At 36.5% G+C, this 16,847-nt stretch overlaps 1 protein-coding gene across 2 annotated transcripts in view; it reads right to left on the reverse strand.

Annotated features, from left to right (window-relative positions):
• SLIT2 (slit guidance ligand 2) overlaps positions 1-16,847 on the reverse strand; it is a 418,221-nt gene that overhangs the window by 143,226 nt on the left and 258,148 nt on the right. For both annotated transcript variants that reach the window (XM_003411373.4, XM_064286010.1), the window contains 3 exons: positions 16,186-16,257; positions 13,458-13,621; positions 10,237-10,375 (listed from right to left, as the gene is read on the reverse strand). In XM_003411373.4, the coding sequence (XP_003411421.1) occupies positions 10,237-10,375; positions 13,458-13,621; positions 16,186-16,257 (375 nt within the window). The remainder of the gene's footprint in view (positions 1-10,236; positions 10,376-13,457; positions 13,622-16,185; positions 16,258-16,847) is intronic.

Raw genomic sequence — 16,847 nt, forward strand, 5'->3', positions numbered from 1 at the left:
ACTTATTACACTGTTTTAGAAGTTTCTGCTCGTGTCAAGTTTCAATTCTCGACACTGTAAACATCCTGAAGGCTGGGACTGTGCCATTTCATTTATAATGTCCAACCCAGAGTAGGCACTCGGACGTATTTGTTGAGTATGTAATATATGAAAAAAAAAAAAGGCTACCTTTCCATAGGTCCTTCTGTTTCAATCATACTCATCAGACTCCTTGGGTTTTTTGAGAAATCAGTTGGGGTTTCTATTCGGTTACCACTTTAAATTCTTTTTGTCATTTTAATCTTTCTTTCCCTCCAATTTATTTCTATTATCATGTTCATTTTGACTTTCTAACATAACTAACAGCACAAATATCTGATTCAGTCTTCTATATTTTTCTCTTAAGAAAGCCATTAATGCCTTTTGCCTAAATGATCATACAACAATTCAATGAAAAAAAAACAAAATGTGTGTATGGATGTGTGTATGTGCAAATACATGCCAGCCAAGCTCTTAACCACTGCACCACCAGGGCTCCCTATATAGTATAACATATGTTATACGAAAAACTTTTTGGAGGAATTAGGTACAAATAAGAAATGACTTGAGGGGAAATGCGTAGTTTCTTATTATGAACAGATTGTCTTAATAAAAATGGTTTCTCTGCATGGAATAGGTGATATGTAACTTTTTAAAGATAATTACTCTACTATATCATTCCATAGCTATTAGAGATTATTCAAGATATGCGTATCAAATTGAGAATTCTGTCAAAATAAGATGAAAACACTTTAGCAGTTACTAATGAACTCCAGAATGGTCTATGAAATCACAGGTACAGCTTCATCTATAAATTTATCTTATATAATTTATCTTCCCTAATTATATTCTGTGGCTCTATCCAAGTCGCTGTATCGGTTACATACAGTCAGTATGGCGGCAGATAACTGGGAGTTAATGAGAGATGTTTGTTCAGAGGGAGAACATGGAGCCTCTCTGCTCTGTATACTGAATAATGAACCGGCTCCCTGCCTTCTGTAGGAAGTTAATTATTTTGACTTTTTCTGGGACCCCAGTTTATGACAAAATATAATCCATAAACCTGAGGAAATTAAAATGATGTATAAATTTTGCATTCAAATGTTTTTACGCCACATCCTTCTGACGACTCATCAAAAACAAACCAACCAACTGCCAGAAAGGAATCGTACTATATTTTGTTTTTCCTATCATAGGCATTATCAGCACATAATCAGAGCTGAAATAATACTGACTTTATACTCTGATAACAGTTGCATTTTGATCCAACTATTATTTATTTAAGGGCTTTTCAAGGCAAAATGACATTATTTAATTGATATAAAAAAAAAAAACAGTCCTTTTATGAGACTTGGGGAATAAATACCTAGGTTTCTGCTTCTGTGAGGTTCTCAGAACCAAATTTGAGAATGTAATTCTAATTCCCTACAGCTTAGGTGACAGCTCTGTATCTGAAACCCAGTTCCTATGGAAACTAACAAAACTATCCTCCACAGTACAAAAACTTTAAAAGGTTTCTGTTAGCCTTTGGAGCATGTATTGTTTCCCACATTCTGATTTAGCAGATTTTAAATAAAATGAACAATTTAAAAAATATTTCGCAAACTTTTTTTTTTTTTAAATCATAAAAAGGAGTTGGCTACGATACAAGATATTTTAAAAAGTACTATTGCATATGTATTTCTACTGGGTATAACGTACGCAGAGTGCAGCCATATTAGCTCACCTAAAGAGCACAAAAAGGTACAAAAAAATGTAAAACGTGAAGCTAAATGTCGTTATGTTGTCATTGTTAGGTGACAGGTCTTTCTCCCACAGAGCTGCTGAGTAGGTTCAAACTGCCAACCTCTTGCTGAGCAGCTGAGAGCTTAACCTTTTTGTTACCAAGGCTCCTCTAAGTTTAGTGAATTCTGTGTGTGGATCTGAAGTAACACGAAAATCAGGAATGTGCAAAACTGTAATATGCTAACAAGCGCAAAGAGTAAATCGAGTTAATCCATATGCGTTATGAAAAAGTGGTCAAATTTCATATTGTATTTATTTTTAGAACTTATTTAAAAATGTTTGACTTGATTAAAAGAAAAGCAACTAATGACGTATCAGGATAGCTGTGCTATTAGCTGAGTCATTACCAAGTGCATAATAAATAATCAAAAATCGTGCTTAATTTCGTGAGTGCCTGTGACTTCTTTATCAGCCAGTACAGAATGTGTTATCAAGATGATCAGACCAACTTCCCGCACACAGAAAGGCAGATGAATATGACCCAAATGAATTCAAAATTGAACAAGTGCTATTTAGAATTGAGGATACAACATTTGGGAAGAGGTAAAAGCAAAAATAGCATTAAAAAAGGTTAAAAATATATGGGAAGATGTGTTCATCTAAACAGAAATGGATGAATAAGACATATATTTAAAGTGATATTCTGTATCATAAACACAGGTTGGAACCAGAGATAGCATTCAAGAATCATTCTTACTTCTCTTTCTTTATAATCAGGCATGAAGATTATCCAGAGGAAACAGGGGAAAAAGTACCCCCCAAACTAATATCTAATCTCCATCATAGTGCATCTTTTTTGAAAGCCTTCTTATCTACAAGACTAGTAAGAGAACAGCTGAACTTGCTCCATGGTTTACCTATCTGAATAGCACTTCTTCAAAAAAGTATTGTAACTTCTGAGAATTTGCAATGTATCTAAAGAAACACTGAAATGATACTTAAAAACGTGAGAACTTCGGTAGCATCCTTTCCCCTTCTATAACCTGAACATCCCTGATCTTTTCTTCAGACCAATGAAAAGAAACAGAACCATGTGGCTCCAAACTTTTGAGCCCTGAAAGCCACCCAAGAATAAAGGAGGTAGGATATAAGAGGAGAGAAAACAGACTGAATTCTTACAACCTACACGTTACAACCTTACCAACCACTCAGCATGATGTCTGGGATTTTGTCATAGTGATTTTAAAGCAAAACAATAAGCCACAGAAAATCTGTAACTGGGTCGAACAGAACTAAATGTCTACTTTATAGCAATCATTATCAATGTATTTAAGATATTATACCTCAAAACATGATTTAAGGAATTGTGAGGATTTGATACATAGAGAATCAATTTGTTATTAATGATTTTGTTACCGTGGGCCAGATTGTATATAGATTTGCCCGAGGCATTCCATCTGTTTGAAAATAAGGTTTTCCAGCCAGCAAGGTTCGGACAGCAAAGTGCTGGGAGGAGTCCAGGGAAGCAACAGCTTCTTTTCTTTTATTCCTCATTTTAATCTGCACTACACAGTTTATTGTTTCCTCTCCATTTTCTCTTCAATAGCCCATATGCCTTGGTCATAGTTTTACCATTAAAAATGTAGGCTTGGAGGTTTTCAAGATAGTGTACCCTGGACTCCCTCTGCCTCCCCCCAGCACTGTCCTTGCCCCAACACTCTTATCTGTGTCTTGGCACTATACTGGTGAAAAAAACAGACATGGTTCTGCCTGCATCACGCTTGCAGTCTATTCAAAATATCTAAGTAAACTGTGGTAATTTCTGAGCAAATGAAATTTAAGGAGATACAAGAACACTTAACTGAGCATAGCAAAGATTAAATTTTAGTCCTTATAAAGTAATGTGGAACAGCTCTTTAGTTGTGCTACATTCATTTATGCTTTGACTTTCTCTTTGCTCCTTCCAAGTTCTCTTCATATGCAAGTTTCTTAAAGTTTCTCTTGTCAGGTTTTTCTTAGTATCAGTCAACCTCTCCTGACTTTTAAAAATGTTCCCTTCTACAATGCCTATAGGGTCGCTGCAAGTCAGACTCTACTCAACGGCATTGGGTTTGGTTTTGGACAATGCCCACCTCTCTTTTCTGCAGGTCGATACGGGAAGGAACATGAGCTTTGGAGTCAAACAGATCTAAGACTGACTCCAGCTTAGCTACTTCACAATTGAAATTTTTGTATGATTTCTTGACTTCCATGAGCCTCATTCTTTTCTTTATCATCAAAGTGAGACTGCTCTCAAAGGTTGGCTAAATGTTTATAGGTTCCTTTGGAGAGGAAATAAGACCTTAGAAAAAGATGTCTGAGGCTTATCTGCAAGATAATTAAGTTAATGAATATCTCTAAAGAAGGAGGGTATCTATTAGATGCTAGGTTAATCAGATCAGAATAGAGAAAAAGGAGACCTCAGACACATGTAAAGAGTGGCATCCAAGCCAGTCTGGGGAAGACACACACCCAGCCAGTCTGGGGAAGAGGACACTATAATGAATTTTCAGTATTCTGGTTCCATTTTGGTCCCATGCCATTAAACATTCTATTCATTTAACTTTTCTTTTACTGATTTTATGCTTAAGAAGCACCATTCTGTCTACAGGGAAAGGGATATTCCTTCAGGTTTTATTCGTTCATATTGTTTAATATGGCTACGTCCTCTCAGAGATAAATCTGTTCTCAGTGTTTGATCAATTTTTAAATTAGTCATTCATCCTATGGGTCAGGTACTAGACTTGTTGCTGGACGTTCAGTGGTGATCAGAACAGGACTTAACCTGCCTTCACAGAGGGTATAGATTAATGGGGAAAGTCAGGTGTTAAATAAATACACTGTTACATATACAATCACAAAATGTCATGATTAACAACAACAATAACCAGGTGTTATTGAGCTGACCCCAAAGCATGGCAAGCCTATGTGTATCAGAGGAGTACCCCGCTCCACAGGCTTTTCAAATGGCTGAGCTTTTGGAAGTAAATTACCAGGATTTTACTCAGAAGCACCTCTGGGTGGAATTGAACCTTCTGCCTTTTGGTTAGTAGCTGAGCACATCAACAGTTTATACTACCCAGGAACTCCATGTGATAATTTGTTGTTGTTGTTAGTTGCCATCAAGTCAGATCTGACTTAAGCATAATAGAATAAAACATTGCCGGGTCTGTTTTTTTTTTTTTTTTTTTTGGGGGGGGGGGTCTGTACTATCTCCATAATTAGGGGCACGCAAAATCAGATTCCTAGCTTGCAAATTAGAGGGAAGATTCTGGACCATGCTAAAACCATACAAAAATGTCTTGGAGAAAAAACCACCGATCTTAATCTGGCAGGCATACGCTTTTGTATTAGGGTTCCCATTTTATTTAATTTCCATAAATACCCCCATTAAAGTCAATGAAACAATCAAATGATATAATGCATATATAGTATTCAACATTACGTGTTATTAGATAAATGTTGGTCTCTTTCTATTCTTCCTTCTCCAAATTATTCTAACTTCAAAAGAATGTTTCCCTTCTGTATCTTAACAAATAATTGTTTGAGCAAATACCAGAAATATGAATTTATAATTGGAAACACAAAGCCAGAAAAAAGAATGAGTCATGTTTTTATGCCTAGGATTTACGGTATAGGCACTTTATCCCTCTTACATAGCACAAAGATACTTCTATTTGTTAGAATTGGATTATGAGACATTTACAAGAATAAAGACATACCATATAAGAGGAAATCAACTCAATGTTATTGAAGAAAATGACTGATAACTTGCAATAAAAAATATTCCACTGATAATTTATAGTTAAAATCTAGATTTAAAAAATTACTTTGAATAATATGGAGGAAGTTTGTAATCTTCAGTTTGCCATGTATTAAACTTCTGGAATCAAAAAAGATTTTAAAAAAAAGGTGTATAGTTTTATTTCCACATTTTATGAATTTTACCAATGTTCATTATTCTAATAAGAAACAAATGAGTTACTAAGCTAGTAAATTATGTCACTATAATGACTGATAATAGAGGTATTTTATTCGAGTTGAAGATCAACGTAATTTAGTACCAGATGCTCTACTGATAAAGCTGGTAATGTAATAATTAGAGAAGTAAAATTCATCCAGAGCTTCACGTATGTTTTCATCTCTACTTATAAATTTAATTTACTGGAGCTTTGCCTGATACATCACCATCCCAATGTAGGGAAACCCAACGGGATACATTATTTAGTACTACTTTCAAGCTACTAAATTCTACCATTATACAAAATCTATAGAGAATAGAAGAAAAGCTCTATGATAAAAAATAAAATAGACTACATAAGACAGACCACTTTAAATGTTTCATATTGTTTTCTATCTGTTAGGTACAGCACACGCATCTTACCTGTCAACCCACAACAGCTTTCTGGTCTCTTTTCCTATTATCTGGACTTGATCAATCCTCTCCTCTGTCCAGAAAGACACTATTCCCACATATATCTCTTCTCTTAACTCCAACACTCACGAAACCCATTCTTCTTTTCTAACTTTCTAATGATTGCAGGTTTCTGCATCTTAAAAGAAATCCAAGGCTGTCCTTTATAGTAAATATTGTCCTTTTAAAAAATCCTTTTTCAGTCAAACTCTTCAATGTGCTCCATATCTGCTTCCTCCAATACAGGTAACCCCCAGGTTAAGAAAAAGATTTGTTCCTAAGTTTATCTTTACGTCGAATTTGTAGGTAAGCTGGTACAGGTACCTAAGGTTCTTACTTAGCGTCAAGCAAATGTCTGTAAGTATTTGTCACATATGCTCTTTCTTATTCTGAAAAGTGGCTTACTTATCTACCACTCTATCAAAACTGAATCCTCCAAGAACACTATGCTGGTCAACTCTGAAGGCCTTTCTGACTCGAGCTTCATTTAGCAACAGGAGTATCTGACTCAGCAGATAATTCTTTTCTTTTTGGCTGTTCCTCCCAGGGCTCTCTGCCGGTGCTATTTAGGTCCTCTGGCTTTCTTCTCTTCTCTTGCTCTGCTTTCCCCTGGCCAACTGATAGCTTCAGCTATCAACTTTGTGTTTATTATGTTAATTACTTCAAAATCATTTTCTCAGGGCATTGTCTTGCTCCAACATTATTCTAGTCTGTATTATTCTAATACCTATAAATAGCTCATTGGTACTTCAGTATTTCCCAAAATGAGCTTACCGTTATCTTCTTTCCCAGTTGTGGTCTTGCTTCTAGGTTTCTTAAATACAATGATATCAGCACCACCTCCCAGTCTCTTATACTTGAAACTCTGTCATCATCTTGGGTTCATTCATCTCTCTTACTCTTTATCTCATCAAATGGCAGATCTCATCATTTCTGCTTCTACACTAGCTATCACATCTGTTCCCACATCTCCATTCTGACTATTACTAACTGCCCTCCTGCTCTGTGACATTTCCCCAGCATCAGTGCAACGGCCTCCTAAGAGGCTGCCTGCCTTCTATTCTTTCCTTTGTCAAACTACTGGCACACAGCTGTAAGAGTAATTCTTCCTCAAGATTTAGATTAAAACTACATGCTCAAGTGCATTTCAAATAAAGACTAACATCCTTACACTATTCAAAATCCTACCATTCCAACCTTATTTTCCAGCATTCCTTTGGGTATGAAATCACATTGACACCTGATTTCTGTTTCGTACTGCCTTGTGCTTTCATTCTTATTGCATTTGATCATAACATTCTATTCATTTTAAAAGTCCTTTTCACATATCAGTGTTTCCAATTCTACCTATCCTCTAAGGCCTAGCTCAGGTGTCACCTCCTGCGTGAAGCCTTCTGTGATTGAGTTATCATTTACTGAATGATTACTATATGCTGGGCATGTAAAGCTCTACATATATTGTTTCATTTCAAATAAACAACAATTCTAAGTTTCAGTTGAAGAAAGAGGCTTATAGAGGATGAGTAAGTTGTCATGGTCTCACAGACTATAAATGGTAGGTATATCTGGAGTTCTAGCTAAAGCTTTCTTGCTCTCACTAACTACTGCACATTGCCTTTCATTTGACAGCTTCTGTAATACCTTAAAGTTTATTTGTTCCTCGTGTATGATGTTTATTACTTCCTACATGATTTCAAAGTTATTTATTTGCACGTCAAATTTGCCAGTCACTTGAGGGGAGACCCTGGAGAATTTATGGTGCTTTTCTATGGGAAAGGGAATCCCTGGGAGGTGCAAATGGCTAACATGCTTCACTGCTAAATGAAAATTTGGAAGTTCGAGTCCACCCAGAGGCACCATGGAACAAAAGTTTCGCAATCTACCGTTGAAAAAATCAGCCAGTTGAAAACCCCCTGGAGCACAGGTTTACTCTGACAAACATGGAGTCAGTACGAACAGAGTCAACTCATTGTCAACTGGCTTAAATGAATGCTTACTAAGTATTTGAGCCTGGATGAATTAGTATGTTATTCTTCTATTTGACAGCTTTCTACTCCCAATTCATTATATCTTACATCTTTTAACTAAACTTAAAGGCGTTCAGTAATCTGAGACTTCAGAATTAAATGGCGATGTCTTTTTTTGGGGATTACCTTCCATGATGCCTCTATATGAACCTTTTACTCCAATGATTCTAAACTGCATAATTACTCAAACACAACGTTCACTGCCATCTCGGGTCTTTGCTCTTGATGTTTCTCTTTCATGGAATGCCACCTGTCTCTTACTAAATCATATTTATCCTTCTTTCAAGTCTCAACTAAAAAAAAAAAAAAAAACTTACAAAGGTCTTCTATGGGTAAGGGAGTGCTCCATCAATTAAAAAATTGAGAAGAATAATATTAGACATGTCCATTATTCCATGTTTGTGTCAATTATCCACTGATTCAACTGTCCCTGAAGAGGGTTGTTTCGTATACTGAAAAACTCTATGCACACTATTAAATACATAATAGAGACTTTTTAAAATAATGTGAGCTAAGGTTATTCACAGAAACCCCAGACCCTGGTGGTGTAGTGTTTAAGAATTACAGCTGCTAACCAAAAAGTCAGCAGTTTGAATTCACCAGGTGCTCCTTGGATTCAACTTGATGGCAATGGGTTAAGGTTATTCTCATATAAAGTAATTTAGGGCAGTTAATTTATTATGTTGTTGTTTTGTGCCGTTCAGTCAATTCCAACTCATGGCAACCCTACAGGACAGAGGAGAGCTGCCCCATAGGGCTTCCAAGGAGTGGCTGGTAGATTTCAACTGCCAATCTTTTGGTTAGTAGCCTGAGCTCTTAACTACTTAGACTGGAAAAAACTGACAGTTTTTGAAAATAACTTAAAATTTCATCTTTTTTTTTCTTTTTGACTACTATGCAGGCCTATAAACTGAGCCTTGGTAGTGCAGTGGTTAAGCTCTTAGCTGCTAACCAAAAGGTTGGCAGTTCGAACCCACCAGCTGCTCCTTGGGAGAAAGATGTCATAGTCTGCTTCCATAAAGATCTGCAGCCTTGGAAATCCTATGGGGCACTCCTACTTTGTCCCATAGGGTCGCTATGAGTTGGAATCAACTTGACGGCAATAGTTTTATGTAGGCCTTGCACAAAAACTTGATCATCTTTCATTCCTCAACAACAATCAAACCTATTTATTTAGTTAAAATTCAGATTCGGCCTCCAAAGCAGTAATACGATGTGCTGGACAGTTAAGAGGTGCTTTCTTAGGTAACAGATACGAGGTAAAGATTTTCCCTGATGCATATTTCTCAAGAGGGTAAAAGCATTCCATTTTGCCTCTTATGTGACCTTGCTTCGACCACATGACTTGTATTTGTCAAGGACAGAGAAATGCATACAACTGCATACCAAATGCATCTGCAATAGTTTGTCAGAATAATTTAATTTTGGATGGAGGTAGTCACTGACTCAAAGAGCCTAAAATGCTCACTAATTTAAAAGAATCTTTTCTATCTGGTGTTGTAATATCACCTTTTTTATACCTGTGTTGGACTATACAACAGTTCCAAAGACTGTGACACTGCAGCTCTGGAGGGGGTGGAATACAATCTCATTACCGTGTTTCTGTGACGGATTACCCCAGCTCAGCCCTTCTTTGTACCCCCACCTCTCCAAGCTGGAAAAGGACAACAGATCTCCTTTAGACCCAAAAGATCATTCTAGGCACAATCACTCTTATTTTCTGAAATATCCTAAAAACACCTTCCCAAGGGAAGGCTAAGTACTAAAAATTAGTTTTCTTTAAAACACAGTCTTTCTAATTTTACCTGTGCTTTAAAAAAAAAAAAAAAAAATCCTGCCACTTTAACAAGGTATTTAATTAAACTGAGTAAGGGTCAATAAGCTTCTGAAAGGAACATTTGTCTAAGCTAATTGATCAGATTTGCCTTTGATAAACCTAGAATCTACTAAAGAAAATCATGGTTTGGCTTACAGGGGAGGTAGATGGGTAAGCGGGGAATTCAGGGCACGTACATTTCTGTGATGGTCTCAGGCAGATTTGTGGGGATTTCAGTGAGACTTTTCCCACGACAGTCTACGATATTGTTGCTACAGGTACACGTGGTCGGGCAGTGCAGAACGCTGCAAGACGGAGCCATGAAGGACTGGTGCCCTGAAAAAGAAACAAATTGCAATCATATTTTTCCTGTTGAATTTCTGAATTTCAAAACACGCAAGCTTAACTCAAATAACAAAGCATGTTACAGAAATAAATTTATCTAAGGCCTTGATCATAAAATGGTCCTATATTTCTAACATATATATTTAGGAAGCATGCATTTATTTGAGGTTCGGCACTCAGAGGAAGCAAATGAGATTTTACAAACTGGTTAGAAAGATGGCAATTTTAAAAAATCTGAACTAATTGTGAGAAAGGCTAAATTCAGATTCAAAACTAGAATGCTCTTCAAAACTATTCTGAGTTGCAAAAAAAGCAGCAATTTCAGACTAATCTATGGTTCATGTCTAATAAGCTTAAAAAGAGCTTGGAATTCATTAAACTTGCAGAGTTTAATTTACTTTGTTTTAAACAAAGAAAAGAAAACGGTGAAACTCTGCAATGGTTCATATAACTGTGGCTCTAATTAAGTAATCGTGCACCAATAAATGTGGGGAAAAAATTAGATAATACTAAGTTTGATGGCTGGATAGGTTCAAAATTACTGCTTTCTTTGAAGTTATTGTTATAATTTGTAGCATGCCATTGTAATTGTTAATCTACATGACTCTGTTTTGGCTCAGCAAAATTTAAAATTTCAGCATAAGTAATTATCTGCAGGTATGTTTGAACTATTCAGTATTTGGAAAAAAAACTTTTTTTGAAATAAACATTTCCTGTTCCGATGAAGCCCAACAGAATACCAGCAGTACTGTACCCAACAGGCATCTGCAGACACATGGTTATGGAAGGGAGTAGGGAAGGCTCATTAACCTGCAGAGAAATGGCTAGAGTGGTGGGGACACCCTTTGGATGATGCCACTACAGACTGGGTCGTTACTAACACATAGGAGCCCAGGTGGCTTAATTGTTGCACATTGAGATGCTAATTGAAAGGTTCAGGGTTCGAACCCCTCCAGAAGCTCCTTGGAAGAAAGGCCTGGGGATCTGCTTCTGTAAAAGATGACAGCCAAGGAAACCTTTTGGGGCAGTTCTACTCTCTCACATGGAAACACTGTGAGTTGGAATGGACTCAAAGGAACCCCACAACAAGAGTTACTAACTCAACACCTACAAACAGACTCTTAAACTTTACAAAAATATTCTCAGTCTAAAAAAGAAACGTGAACTTGCCTTCTTCCTCATCTAGAAAACAGGAAGGAAAAAGTGAAGAGAGAAAAAAGCGGTTAATAAAGAATTGTTAGTCATCCCATTATTTAATTAAATTTATTTTATTTAATTAATTTAATGCTTTAATTTGAAGCAATCAGACCCACTGAGAACATTCCATGATATTGTAAGAAATCTTTTCTGGATTATAAAAAGCATGGGAAAATACATTAACAAAGCTCTAAAAACCCCACAAGAAGTGAAATCCTGCCTTCCAACTCTTTCTTTAAAAAATTGTTGAAACATCTATGAAGTATTATATATTTTTCAAAGGTTTGTTTTACTGTACTTTGAACAGACTTTTAAATTAGACTAGTGCTATATTTACAAAATAAATTAAATATTAATATGGATAAATATGATATTATCCAAAACCCAGTGCTGTCGAGTCAATTCTGACTCATAGCGACCCTATAGGACAGAGTAGAACTGCCTCATAGAGTTTCCAAGGAGCACCTGGCGGATTCGAACTGCCAACCCTTTGGTTAGCAGCTGTAGCACTTAACCACTACGCCACCAGGGTTTCCAAATATGATATTAATATATAATAATATATAATTTAAATATACATGTGAATGGCTAGGTGAGGTACTGGTTCTGCTACTTTTCAGCTCTATAACCTTGGACAAGATTACTTATCTCCTTTTCTCATCATTTTAATCTCTAATTCAGTTGATATGAGGAAGTTAAAATGAGGTAAATAAATGTGAAATACTTAACTGGTGCTTAGTACATAGAAAGCCCACCAACTTGTCTGTCAGTTTATCATGTTGTGGTGGGTTATGTGGTACAGTGGACCTGGGAGCTATATCACTGGTATTTAAAATACGAGGAGGGCGTCCCATGGTGGGCAGGTTTCAGCAGAGCTTTCAGACTAAGACAGGCTAGGAAGAAGTACCTGGCAGTCTACTTCTGAAAAATTAATCAGTGAAAACCTTATGAATACCAGCGGAACACTGATATAGTGCTGGATGTTGGGCCTCTCAGGTTGGAAGGCACTCAGTAAAACAATGGCCTCACACATGGCAAGAATTGGGAGGATGGTGGAAGACTGGGCAGCGTTTCGTTCTGTTCTGTATATAGGGTTGCTAGGAGTTGGAACCAACTCTATGGCACCTAACACCACCACCACTGCCATAAAAAAAATAGAAAACAATAAATGTTATCTATCACTGGGTTATCAGTATTTTATATAGTCCATATCTTATTTTTGTTTTCAGATTTCTGTTAGTAAAGCCAGTTTTTTATTTAAGTAGAATGGAACTATTAATGCATTGTTTGCATGAAAAGGAAACCCTGGTGGTACAGTGGTTAAATGCTACGGCTGCTAACCAAAATGTCAGCAGTTTGAATCTACCAGGCACTCCTTGGCAACTCTATGGGCCAGTACTACTCTGTCCTATAGGGTCAACTTGATGGCAACAGGCTTTCTTTTTTTTTTTTTGCATGAAAACGTATTTTGGCACTTTGCAACTCTGGTTGAATTACCTTTTGAATTTCACAGCAGGGATCTAGGATTAGATAGTTTTCAAATGTTAACATAAAAATAGATATAAATTATTACTGCAAGGGAAAATGATTAGTAGCAAATAGAACCTTCACTTATAAAGGAATTTCCTATGATTCCCCTAGAGTACAAACTCAAAAGTCTGTCTTCATAGCTTAGGTACAATTAACCAGTAATTGCCAACCACTTACAAACATCTTAGAACTTACTATCATTAAAAGGAGGCTTTTCATAGTGTAATTCATGCACATTGCACCTGTTAGTGAGCAGTTCAGGTACATTTGAGGCATGCATTCTTCCCAGTTCTGTTACATGACAGCGTACAATAAGACAATAGCATAGCGGTTCTTTCTCCCTTACCGCTGCAGACAAATTCTCGTTTCTGAACCTCAGCTACATTATGGCCCCTCAGGTGGGATGGGCCCATACACTGGGTGTAGAGGCCGACCCGAGGCCTCTGGCGCAGCCAGTCAGAGAGCCAGGCCAGGTGGCAGTCACAATACAAGTTGTTGGAATGGAGCCGACTAGATGAGAGGGAAGAAATCGAAAGCAACAAAACAGAAAATAGTTACTCCAAAAACTTGAAAAAGTCATTAATAACAATGGCAAGCTTTATTGCTTAACACACTAAGTAGATAAAGCTTAGCATGTTCCCGTCTAATCAGTCTTCTAAAAAATTAAACTGGTTTGCACCAAAGAATCAAGCCTCTTTTCATTCACTATGAATGAAGCAAATATACAGGAGCTTCAACGTGACCATGGAATTCTCTTGCCTGTGCTCATTCAACAGGGTGAAGAGAAAAACCAAGCCCAAGGCAAATTGCTCTATAGTCGCAACATAGTGAAGGCAAGTGGGGGGCTGGGTTGAGGTGAGGGGGACAAAAGGGGGCAAGTTCATAAAAGATGTGGCTCCCACTTTGAAACATCAGGAAGTTCTGCCATCACTAGTCTCTACAGAAACTGCCCGTGGTACCTTTTCAGCAGGTCACTTTCATTTTCTGCTGAACAAGACAGAATAATACTTCAATATAAAACACTTCTTTCATACCCCTATTCTGATTTCCTTCTTCTTTTTTTTTTTTTGTTTAATCACAGAAAAGGGGATTAGCTTTTTTTTTTTTGGCTCTGGGGGACCCATGCTCAGAGAGCTGGGACCAAAATTAAAAGGCATAAATGACAAGTAGTGAAGGAATTAAGTGCCTCCCCTCTACATTGGCCAAGGTCCACCCAACATCATGGATTGCTTCCAAGTGGCAAATAACACTTTTCCATTAATAAAACATCGGACAAATGTATCCACTAATTTAGGGAAATGACTCCAAACTGGCTTTTATGTTTTCTCAAAGCAAAGCAGAGCAAAGGACATCCAAAACTGTAAATCACAGCATCATTCCCAGAATCATCTATGACAAAGTAATATCATTTTAGTCCTTTTTAGCTGATGTGCTCAATTCTAACCCAATAACAGTAATGGATATTAAAACATGGAACTCAGTCCAGAAATATAATTGACCATAAAAATGGAATTTTTAAGTAGCAATGATACTACGGAATAATGAAGCAACCCAAGCAAGGGAATTTAAAGCTAGAAGACTGATTTAGGTTCTCCTTGAGTCTGTCGTAGATATGGGGTCTTCGTGCACCAAAACTATAAGGAAGGTCAGAATTAAAGAGCTACAGTTTGGACAAGCGGGTGACCTTCGGCTCAGCTTGCTTAGAAAGCAGAGTGCCATTCTATCAAAGCCACAGAAGCACATCAGACATGTTCCATTACTGGTCTCGAAATATTTCAGTTTCAAACTACATACATTACAGAGATTCCAATACATGTGTACAAGCCAGAAATAAGCAAAGCACATGATCTAAAAACCTGACTAGCAGACAAACCACGGTGGGTTGCTACAAGGAAACAGAGGACCCAAAAAATGCAGGTGCTGAACTTTTTTATCCCCCCCGGTTACTTCATTTTTTGTAAGGATTGAAAGCGTGATCAATTTGTTTTGGAAAAACTAGCTAAAGTTAAAATACAAGACTAACTGGGTTAAATATAGCTTGAGAGAATCGGGCTGTGAATTAGTCAGATGAGTCTCAGTCTCATAGTCCCAAGGAAACAAAAGTTATACCTGAATACTTTTTGGAATTATTTCTTTTTGCTAAATCATATTCCAAGGTAATTATAATGATGTGATATCACATATGGAGTTACACTTTAGGAGAAAAAATAACATAAGATTGATATTACCTAATTCATTAAAAAGATGGTAATTCAATTGATTTTTGTATTTAAAAAAGAAAATAAATGTAATATTTTTCCAGTTGTAAGTCATTATAAAATCAGAAATATTTTGAAAATCCAATAAAAATACATATATTTACTATATTAAAATTTTTTTTTCCAAAAAATCTGATTGCTTGGCTATGTTTCAAACCATTTCGCATATGAAATAAATTTTGTAGGTCAACATGGTTCTGAGACCAGTTCAAATGAGATTTACCTTTGAAAAAGGCTATAACTAAATACCCCACCTGGATTTTAAGGGTTAATTTCTCTCCAAGAGAAGAAGGAGCTATAACTAGCACTTCATCTGAAAACTGTTTTTATTTACCTAAAGTATTTTAATGTCCATCGGTAACCTCTGAAAAGATATTTTTTAAAAATAAACACTTACCATCCTTAATTATAGAAGCACTAGAAGGAGGTGCTGTGATTTTATGTTACAAAGAATTCTAGAGAACCAGTTTAGCTTTATTACGTCTTCTTCCAAGTACAGTAATAAAATCATAAAAATTTCTCATTTATCATTTATGGCAGCCAATTAAGAAGTCTTCCATTTCTTAATGAAATGTGACCTCCACAATAGCTCAACGTAAATGCTTCCCCCCTAAACTTCCCATGATGCATACCATTTACAAGAAAGCTTTAAGTTCAGGACAGTAGTCAATTTACTCAAATATCATATCCAGAATTAAAAAAAAAAAAAAAGTGTGTTCTTTGCCAGCTTCATCATAAACAAGTGGTCCTGTTATTTGCTTACTAAAAATAATACTTCTTGGATACTCTTAATTGATTAAATTGACTTTTACTTACAAAGTCCTAAGTTTAGGCATATGGTTGAAACTTGCCACAGAAAGTCTAGTAATGTTGTTATTGTTCAGAGTGCTGTAGAATAAAAAAAAAAAAAAAAAGTTAGAAATTTCAGATATGACAGCTTGTTGATCATTCCACATAATAATATCAAGAAACCCTCTTGTCACTATGCACGTATAGGACAACTACCTGGAAGAGATGGTGCACAGAATGCGCTATTCTACAGACAATTCAGTAATTCAATTTCATACTTTAACATATTAGCCATTCAGTATTATTAAATGTTTATTGAATATTTATGGCTTTAGCCACGTTACCTTTGACTTCATGGTACTTCATGCATATCGTATATGGGGATCTAGTCATGGTGTTCGTTAAGGAGTAGGAGTGTCATAGTTGGACAATTGAGCAATTATATTTCCTTCCAAGGTGGATTATGTATACTAAATACATCCTGCCTGGTGCAAATGGTGAACACGCCTGGCTGCTAACCAAAAAGTTGGAGGTTCAAGTCCACCCAGAGGTGCGTTGTAAGAAAGGACTGGCAATCTACTTCCCCAAAATCAGCCATCTATGGGGCACAATTCTACTCTGACATACATGGGGTTGTCATGAGTTAGAATCAACTCCATTCTGATGACAACTGGTGGTGATGGTGACCT

This window comes from Loxodonta africana, chromosome 5 (genome assembly GCF_030014295.1).
Source record: "Loxodonta africana isolate mLoxAfr1 chromosome 5, mLoxAfr1.hap2, whole genome shotgun sequence".
Taxonomy (NCBI): Eukaryota; Metazoa; Chordata; class Mammalia; order Proboscidea; family Elephantidae; genus Loxodonta; species Loxodonta africana.